General features: G+C 43.8%; 1 protein-coding gene across 1 annotated transcript; it reads left to right on the top strand.

Annotated features, from left to right (window-relative positions):
- The first annotated feature begins 827 nt into the window (after nt 1–827).
- On the top strand, nt 828–9,084 carry LOC144135015 (uncharacterized). Its single transcript, XM_077667790.1, has 5 exons — nt 828–875; nt 1,638–1,731; nt 2,266–2,341; nt 4,400–4,529; nt 8,945–9,084. The coding sequence occupies exons 1-5, from the start codon at nt 860–862 to the stop codon at nt 9,067–9,069; spliced, it is 441 nt and encodes a 146-aa protein (XP_077523916.1). The 5' UTR covers nt 828–859; the 3' UTR covers nt 9,070–9,084.
- Nucleotides 9,085–10,300: the final 1,216 nt, after the last annotated feature.

The raw sequence follows: 10,300 nt of genomic DNA, 5'->3' as shown, positions 1-10,300 counted from the left end.
CGCCTGCTTCAATGCGCTAGTGGGCTCTTGCTTGTTAAACTACACGCGATCAGGATGCGGCGAGTGCTAGCCACTGTTGCATATTAGCTAAAGTGAGACTCGGCGTAGTTTCGTAACGCAGTTGATATCAAAGCACTCCGCTTGTACTGGTCACTGATTAAGCTGTTCAGTTTCATGATCTCCGGTGAGCGTGCCAGTGTCGCGCAAATTAATGCATCGCAGCTACTCTCCATAGTGCCAATTGCGTTCAACTTATCCACGATATTCGCCAGCTTGAGATACGGCGCTTTTCTTCGCTGTTTTTGTCGCAACTTAGTGATTTTATCTGGCATCAAACGAAATTGCATTCTGTCAACACCGTCGTCTGCTCCGTCGTCTGCTAGAGCATCCGGGTCACTTCAGGGGATCACAGGATCGCAGCTTCTACAAACGACATGCCAGAAAAAGTAACTGAGAGTGCTTTAGTATTCTTAAATAATCTAAAAATAATTTAAAATAAATGCAGTGTCTTTGTTGTGAAGATAATATAAGTATTCATGGTTTAAAAAACAAATTTTTTTGTCGGTTGTAATTTTTCACCGACACGAAAGCGCAGCCGTCGGCGCCATTGCAGCGCAACCGACAGGTCGTGTTTTGTATTATTTGCCTCTTTGAGGCATTGCTTGAGTACTTGTACGGCGGACACGTGTGAAGAACTCATTCAATAGGAAGGTGAGCAGGAGTGTGTTTTGGAAGCCAACGACCAGGATTTCGGCCTGTCAACATTGGCGAGTTTCAACGGGTAAGCCATGAAGAGTGCTGCGACGTCTTTTCATCTGTTAGGGGAACGAAGACTCCTGCGCCGCTTTACTAAGCCTGGATGAATCGCATGGCCGGTGAGTCCCGCTCTGCGTTTCTTTGCTAATGATCTGTATTCACACGCGCTATTTGTATGCGGCTATATAGGGATGTGAGTGGAGGCAGTCCGCCTGCGGTTGCCGCAGCTATAATGCGGCGCCAAAAAAGCTGGGCCTATATCCTGCATGACAAGTGTTGTTCTCGTTGTCTTTATGTGCATATATTACTCGCGTGCCTTGGTAAATAAAAATGGCACCAGATATCACAACAGAGTTACGCTTTCGCTTGCTAGCGCTTCGACACTCGGTGCAAAAGCATGGATTTGCACTGCGTAGAAGACGATGAGCGAGAAGTGCCGCGCGGCGGAGCGCTCGCGCTAGGCCAGCTGCGATCAGACACCGCACTATTTTGCTCAGGGTTAGTACTCATCGGATTAGTGCTTGTGCCTTAATATGCGTCATACTAAATTTTGAGACAGTGATCGCATGCGAAAGGCTAGTTCATATTCATCGCCTTGTCATTTGTAAACTTGTCTGTGCTTCCCCAGTGGAACAGGATTTGAGGCAGTGTTATGTCAAAGTTAGATCAATCTTGCGTCTCCTGAGCTGTAAACGTTGATGCTTCCTCTCCGTCTGAGCACTGCGGTTTGTCGGATATGCAACTGCACAATTATTTAGGATTTCTACCTTTTTACTATATCCCTCGCTTTTGTGACCCGCATTCAAGTCGTTCGCCATTGTCGATGGTTTTTTTGTTACTTATTTTCGCTTTGTTATTTATTCTTGGTTGCGTGCCATCAGCTGTGGTGCCGGCGATTCTCCCAGCTCGGAACTCTTCCCAGGCACGGGATCCTACCCGCAGACCTCCCTTCGCCGCACTCACGAGTGTTCTTTGGTATTTTTTTGTTTCTCTTGCCTTTACTTGCATTGCCAGTCGACAAATTTGTGCAGCTTTTAATGGTATGCAGATTTGTTAAATGCGCTAGCAATTTTTCTATGATGCCAAGCTGTGCTCTGAGATATCAAGCTTCTTGCTAGTGAAGGCATGCTTTTTTCCATTCCCTCTTCTCATTTAACCAAGGCAGACTGGTTGCAACTTTCAATCTAATACCTAGACATTGGTGCAAGGCACCATGATAGGAATTCATGAAAACCTGCACATCCTATATTCAAATTGGTGTGCGGTATTTCAGCCAGCTCATCTTTCAGTGTGGTTATAACAGTCATTGTGACTCTTCTCAAAGAATGTATATGGGTGCATTACATAAAATCTGTTCATTTGTTTTGTCATGGGCTAGCTCATTGGTTTTTTATTTACTTATATTACGTCTAAGTTTAGTTTTTAAAGTAGTAGACGATTTCCTCTCTTGTCATTCATGACATGGCTACAGCCACTGACAGCTGTTGCTCTGGATGTATTTATTTGCAGTTGCCAGCGGCCAGCATCTATTGGGCCATGCGTGCTTCCTGCCTTCGACTGTGTCATCCCTCCTGATCCGTTCATGGTAGTTATTCTTTTTCAGTGATGCATATCTTAGCTGCCTATTTAGAAAAATATTTTCAATATAGGCTTGCAGCTAGGTTTAGAAATGCATGAAACTCTACATGCACTTCACAGCAGTACCTCAGCTTATAATTACCGGAACTGTAGGCTTGTACAAAATATAGTTGCTGATGTAGCTTTTGACACAGCTGCTGTTAACATAAACGTGCTTTGACATTGCACACCTGTTGCCTGGTATGCATATGTGTCCTCGAAAAGGACCTATATGTTCATTTATCCCTTTAAAAACATTGTGCTCTACAATGATGGTTTACCAGTATTTCTGACACAGAGACCAAATTGTCAGTCAGTAATGTAACTTTGCACGATGACACCAATCCTTGTATGGTACAGCATCCTTGCAATGCACTGGGCAAGCTGCTGTCAGCACAGATTTATTGCTGGTTTATTGCCATAGCATATGGTTATACTGCACAGTTTGTACCTCTACCTTCTTAAAGCTGTATATTTGAAAAATTTAAAATTAGTTGGAGGAAATTCAAGGAAATGTAACAGTAACTGTCTCCCATTTTGGTGGAAACTTGAACCGTGATATAAGGGAGGGATATAGGAGGGAAGTAATGAAGAGCTGATGCCCATGTTAGATGCCCCTCTTTAGTTAAACATACCTCGCAATTAACACATTTGGTGCAAAACAAACATGGGACTTGCATGCTCACAAGCACCCTCATGTCAGTAAAACAAAGTGCCAATGTTGCCGTACTTTAGAGCTTTGCTCTTAAAACCGCAGCTGACTGCTGCTCAAAGTTGAGAGCAAAAATATGTCTACTTTTCCTCATGTGCAGTCTGCGGTGCTGGTGCCATTTTCAATGGTGATTGACATTGAGTTGCATGATGCTCAGTCTGTTCCTGGAGTTAGTGATTTTGTCTGTCGTGTGAATGTGCTGTTAAAATTAGTGCAGAACAATGGTTCTCTAGTTCATTTTAGGTAACTGTCTCCTGTGCCACATGCTACCACCCTTTTTCCTCAAATTTCCTAATCTCATTTAGCCACCTGATTGCCACCCATTCATGCATTCACCTACTCTTGGAATCCTCCCAGTGTTTTAGTGTGGTATTGCTTATATCTTCTCTGCATTACACATGCACTGCACTTCCTCTTTTTTTGATTTAGTCAAGATATCTCTGTTCCTGTTTCTTGCATAAGCATAAGAGGCGAACAAGTGCACCATCTGGGCTTGTGATGCAATGTGTAGGGTGCTTCGTTTTTGGGTAAAATCTAGTTTCTTCCTACTGTTGCACCAAAAAAGATTCTTAAAGATCAGGTTCAACCCAATTTCTGTGCAAATGTGCCTGTAAGAAAGTGTGGTTTGAAGGTGCACAATGGCGAAGAGCTGCTGGAGTGTAGTGGATGTCACATAATTCTTCTGACAGATTTTTTAAACAATTCTGGTTATTTTATTTTTCTTTTAATGTTTATTGTTTGTCGGTTGCTTATAATTTTTGGATAAACTGAAAACTACATGTACTGACTGGTATTTCATTCCAATAATTATACCCATTATTATGAAGCTGTGTTGGAAGGTAGGTGTGCATTTAGTTTGCGTGCTTTGAATTTCAGTGATTGTTTCTGCAATGCAAAATGGAGGACAGGTCTCTGCTGTGCGAGTTTTTTGCAATGAAGTGAAAGTAGCTGGAGAAGCATTTGCTACTGTGTCACCCAGCCAAAAGTTCTCCCACAGACCACTGAGCTTCTGAATACCTATGACTTAAAGCTCGAAGCTCTGGTTGCCCTTTCCGAGGTTTTCTGCATTAACGAGTGCAAGCCCAAGGGCTCAGAGCTAACAAGCATTTGAAACCATAGAGCTATACACAGTAGTGCTGGGGCCGTGCAGCAAGTCAGTGTGAATTAGGTCGCGATAAACATGGTGTACTGTAGAAAGCTAGTGTGAAAAAATAGTTGCGCTCACAGAAACCGCTGTTTCTTTCTTAGTCGGTCATTGAAACAAAGCTATGCATGTAAAATTTTAATCTCACTGATCCTTCAATTTTTTTCCAGCTAAAGACCAAGAGTTGCATGGAAGTTGTGCAAGCCACCAAGTTGCGTGTGATTTTTGCCAGGGACCTGGAGCAGGCTGGGAAATTAGTGGATGGCCAGTGGTATTCACTCAGTAAGGCAAGCTTTTTCTGTAAGTACAGTTTTTGGCATGGCATTGCTTAGGAACGCATGCACTAATCTGGCTACTCTATGCCCGCCCATGCTTCAAGAATAATGAAGTACATAAAAAAAATTGATTGCCGAAAAAAAATTGCCGCTTCTGTTATGTTTTTTCAGGAAAGTATTTGCCATTTAATGGGCAGTGAAAACCTTAAAAATTATATGCTTGTTGTGGCTTTTTTTTTCAAATTTTTTCCACGTCTATGTTGGCCTGACCTTGTAGCTTGTCTGCATGAGATTGGCTGCTACCTACAGTTTGCTTTTTTGTTGCTCCTTTATTGCCTGTCACAATCTTTACTTTGCGTGGCAGTGTCATGCAGTTTGGGAAGTAATCTGATCTTATTTCTGCGTTGGCCTGTAGTGCAAGCTTTTGCATGTGGGGCAGGTTTATGGTGTCCTTTTGTTTGCTGTAACTGCAGTTTGGCCATGAGGGGCAGAGGCTTAGTCCTTTTTTATTTTGATGCAGTGTCATATACTTCCAGCATAAATTAATGAAGTAAGCACTAATTTTTGTAATAAATGAACATTCATTATAGCTGTGGCCATTATAAGTGCACTTGACTCTAAAATGGCTTTCTTTCGGCATTCAGTATTACATCTTAAAACCAGCCGGAAGACACAAAACAGGAGAAGAGAGGAGCACAAGATGAGGCTGGTCTAACAACTGAAATTTTATTGAAGGAAAGTGGCAAAAGAAGACCTGCAAAGAGATTCAAGCACGCAAGACCCCAAAGCAGTGAGAGGGCAAAAAATACCCGAAAGGCACTGACGTACTAGTAAACCATCTAAAAAACTAATTCCTTACAGTGAAGGTTCACGGACGGTTTAGCCAGGCACTTGTTTTTAGCCTTACTGATGTAGTAAGCCTCAACTATATCAGGACAGATTTATCACTTCCCTAAACCACTGATGTGCCGCAGAAATCAGGCGTGCAAAGAGAAAGGTCGTCCTCTGATAGCATTCACGAGATTGAACGTGCAGTGTCAGGTGAAAATTCGCCTTCCTCTCTATACAGTGAAAGTGCTCTCAGCCAGGCGCACATTCAGATATCTGCTTGTCTGCCCATAGTAGTTTCAGCTACGAGGCAGTGGAATGCAAAAAACCGGTTTACTTTTGCAAGTGGTGAACATTTTTTATCTGCCACTGTGCATAGCGGACGATTACCCGTAGGTGTATCAAGCCTAGTTTGAACGAAGAAGCAAAGGGCTCCTACCTTACTTTTAGCGGTCAAGACAACAGCAACATCATACTTTGGTGCAACTTTCTTGGGATGGTGCGAAATGGCGTGGAGGTAAAGTATAGAGCCCGTCTTTTTGTGCTGCTCAACTACGTCAGCATCATGTGAACGGTGTTCCGTTCCCTCGAGAGAGTAAAAACACACTCTGACAGGTGCGCAAGATGGGCAAGTGGGAACCCAGGTGCCATTGGCTTGGAAACCTGCTGCGAGAATGCATTCTAAACACTGTGATGGCATGACTTTCATAAAGCAGCCGTGATGCATGTGATTGCCAACCTGTCCTCCACCAGCCTCGAGTGGTTCAACTCGTAGATAAGAGGCTTCCTGATCTTGGGCATTGGCGCCAACATATGTGGTCGTCCGCAAAGCGCAGGTCTAAGTCAAGAAGCTTCAAACGGTTATGCTTAGTGAAATTCAGACCTAAAAGATAGGCTTTGACCACATGCCTAAAGATTTCTAAAACGTCTTGTGCCAACTTATCTGAGCCCTCCTTGTGCAAAAAAATTAGGTAGCTATCAGCATAACGAAATGCTACTATGCCGAGGCCTTCCAAACAGGGCTTTGATGCGGTATCGACTTTGGACAGAAGAATGTCGCGGAGGAACAGTGCAACCTGGGACCCTCTGCATATGTCTGATTTATGATGTAAATACTGCCTTGCCAACTCACAAAAGTGGAGTTCTGTGGAGGTTTCTTGTGGACAGCAACCTGGGCGGGTGCTCTGCAGTGAGCATCGACATGGAGGGCCTGCACTATTCATTGTCACATGAGAGACCTCTGAGGTATGTGCAAACTGCATCAGGGTGAACAATGAACATGCTTTTACAGATGATTGCGTGATTTTGGTTGCTGGCTTCTTGGGGCTGTTGTCCTTTTACTTCAAATCCGCATTTGTCAGTTGGCAGGGTGGTATTTACATGCAGGTCGTACCTTTGCTCAGCAACATTTTTTTGTCTAAAGTCAATAAGGCATTAGAGCCCTGTTTGGAAGACCTTGGCATGGTAGCATTTCGTTATGTTCATGACTAATTTTTCTGGACATAGAAGGCTCAGATAAGTTGGCACAAGATGATTTAGTAGTCTTTAAAGCATGCGGTCAACGCCTGTCTTTTACATCAGAATTGTCTAAGCAGAACCGTTAGCAGTTTCTTCATGCAGACTTGCACTTTGTGGACGAATATGTTTGTCGGGTCTACAGCTAAAGATCGGGGAAGGCTCTTTTTAGCTACGAGTCGGACCACTCGTTTATGGGGAAGGATGGTGAAGAGGTGTAATTTGTCGCTGGTTAAGGTCAGTAAAGATGGAAACACTTGATGGGTGTGCAATCATGTGCATGACATCAGCTTTAGATAAGTCATGCCATCACTGCTGAGGACGCATTCTTGTAGCAGGTTTCCAAGCAGCTAGGTTCCCACTTGCCCATCTCAACAACCTGTCATAGTATGTTTTCACTCGCTCGAGGGTAAGGAGCACATACTACGATGATGCTGATACACCTTACCTCCACAGTATATCACAGTCTCAAGAAAGTCGCGGGAAAGCGTAATGCTGCTGTTGTCTTAACAGCAAAGTGCAAGATAGGAGGCCTTTGCGCTGCCATTAAAAGGGCTTGATAAAACTGGGTACTTGTCCACAATGGACAGTGTCACAAAAAGAGGTTCACCACTTGCAAAAGTAATGGAGTTTATTGCGTTCCACTGCCCTATGGCTGCAACTAATATAGGCAGACAGGCAGATATTTAAATTTGCACTTGACTGAGCACTTTCACTCTTAGGGGGAAGGCAAATTAATCTGGCACTGTATGCTCAATCTTGTGAATGCAAATCTGAGGATGACATGTCTCTTTGCACGCCTAATTTCCACAACACATCAGTGGTTTATGGAAGGGATAAATCTGTCGATAGATAGTTGAGGCTTACTACATCGGTAAGGCTAAGGACACGTGTGGCTAAGCCATCGGAAAACGTTCACCGTAAGGAATTTGCTTTTTTAGATGATTCATTAGTATGCCAGTGACCTTTGATTGCACTTCGCCCTTTCACTGCTTTGGGCTATTGTGCGCTTGTATCTCTTCGCGGGTCTCCTTTTGCGGCTTTCCTTCAATGATGCCACCGCAGTGGCTCAGTGGTTATGGCGCTCGGCTGCTGTCCCAAAAGACGCAGGTTCGATCCTGGCCGCACCAGTCAAATTTCAATGGAGGCAAAATTTTAGAGGCCCGTGTACTGTGCATTGTCAGTGCATGCTAATGAACCCCAGGTGGTCGAAATTTCTGGAGCCCTCCACTACGGCGTCCCTCATAGCCCGAGTCACTTTGGGACGTTAAACCCTCACAAATTAAATAATCAAAATCTTCAATTAAATTTTTGTTAGTCCCGCCTCTTGAGCTCATGTCTTCTTGTGTGTTCTGGCTGGTGTTAAGGTGAGTCAGTACCAACTCGGCCAGTCATAAGCCTTGTTCAGTATTACACACATTTTGAATAAAGTGAGAAGTTTACTAGGCTATGTTGCCGGGGATCGTGTCCGCAGCAGTTGTGGGCAACTCAGAAGAGATAGCGTCATACGATTGGTTGTGTAATTGGCAGAGGATGATGTGAGGATGCTGCTCGAAAAGAAAATTTCATAATCGGATAATTATTTACAGCCAAAAATGTCCAAAAAGTGGCTGGGCAAGAGAAAAAGTGCCGCGAAATTTGAAAACGCTGAAAGTAGGTGGAGCTACAGCGTAGTGCCAAGTTTGAAAAACTGGAAGTATGGACAAAGCCAAAGTTTGGCGCCAAGTTTGAAAACTCGAAATGAGCAATCACGTGACCAGGTATAAGTGTCCTATACTTAACCAGGAGATAAGAAGAATGATAAATTAGAGGCAATTAGGTAATTATTGAGAAGCGAAAGGCAATGAACGCGTGATTAGACTGGGCGGGTATTCAGTGAGTGGGCAGGAACGATCCGTGGAGGGAAATTTGAAAACTCAAAATCGTTGCTGGGTTGAAATGAGGGTAAAATAAGAGTTAATTGATAACCAATCAAGTCAATGAGAAAACAACCATGGCGCCAAATTTGAAAGGCGACCAGTGTCGAGGAAGCATCAACGCTTTCACATTTTTTTTGCGCAGGTAGCAGCGGTGATCTCTATTTTTTGTTTTTTTTAGCCAAGACAAAATCCATTTTTCTTGGCTCATGGGCGATGTATCTAGGAACCTGCGGCCAGGACAACGCTGGACAGCATGCATCAGCAAGCTCGAAAAAAAAGCACGAAACAGTAAATAAATATTGATCATTTTCATTTCTATTCTAGTGGTTTTGTGCACGAATTACTCTGGAATGCACAAAGCTTGTGTTAATTGACAGGCGACCATTAACAAGCTGTGCATTTTTGTGCATAGCCTACCCCAGAACACAAATCCAGCGTTATTTTACAGGTGACAGTAACGACTGTTACACAGTGTACAAGCACTACACAAGACACACTACAGAAGACAAGGCAAACTACAGAAGACAAGACAGACTACAGAAGACAAGACAGACTACAGAAGACAAGACAGACTACAGAAGTCAAGACAGACTACAAAAGAGAGGACAAACTACAGAAGACAGACTATAAAAGACAAGACAGACAACAGAAGACAGGACTACAAAAGACAAGACAGACTACAGAAGACAAGACAGACTACACAAGACATGCCCAAAATACGACAAGACTACAGACTACAGAAATTTTCTGTCTTAGAATCCTGTAGTGCGTTTTGACTGGGAGGTGCCGCTTTTCACTAAATATAGTTGCGCTCGAGCTAAGCCGAATACGCATGCGAACCGCACTGGCTCAAGAGCCTGGCTCCTAACCAAGCCCCTGCGATAAGACTTGACTTTATTAATGCGAAAACATTTATTGTCTCATTAGGAGCGTGTACAGGACCTGTCAGCAGAGCTTGTCAGCAAAGAGTTTCAGCAGAGTGTTTCGGCAAAGCGTTTCCGCACGAAAATGACCATTCGAAAAAGGAATTAGCCGGAAGCGCGGTTCGAACAAAGGACCTCTGTGTACCACGCGGGATGGCAACGCATATGCCACTAAATGTCGGTTCAAGCGTGTTAGAGGGGTACGTAGTGAACGCGTTGTGGTGTGTACAACGGTAAAGCGTGTTGGGGATTTGTACTCATGTTGGAGAAGAATGACTTGTAAAAATCTTCCTGACATTCAAACGCAAAAGCCGACGCATTTCTCCGATGCACCAGACTGCAGGGCTCTACAGTTTTTGCCCCGCGTACTCACCCGTATACATTATGCATACGATGTGACGGTAGGAGCAGTACGAAAGTTTACACAAGAGAGTGCAGCCGAGAATCACCTGCATGACTACGAGTGGAAACCAAACAGTCTCCTTCTGTCCTCGCAGTTTTATTACGGGTGAAAAATTCCCGCACGGTATGCGGCACTTTAGCGCAGCAACAGAAGTGAAATTCGTTTCGCTGCTCCAACGGACGACTTCCGTTTGAAATGCAGTTGCCTT

The sequence above is a fragment of the Amblyomma americanum genome, chromosome 5 (assembly GCF_052857255.1).
Source record: "Amblyomma americanum isolate KBUSLIRL-KWMA chromosome 5, ASM5285725v1, whole genome shotgun sequence".
NCBI classification, from domain to species: domain Eukaryota; kingdom Metazoa; phylum Arthropoda; class Arachnida; order Ixodida; family Ixodidae; genus Amblyomma; species Amblyomma americanum.
The sequence above is the reverse complement of the archived record's forward strand: the minus strand, read 5'-3'. Positions and strand labels throughout refer to the sequence as shown.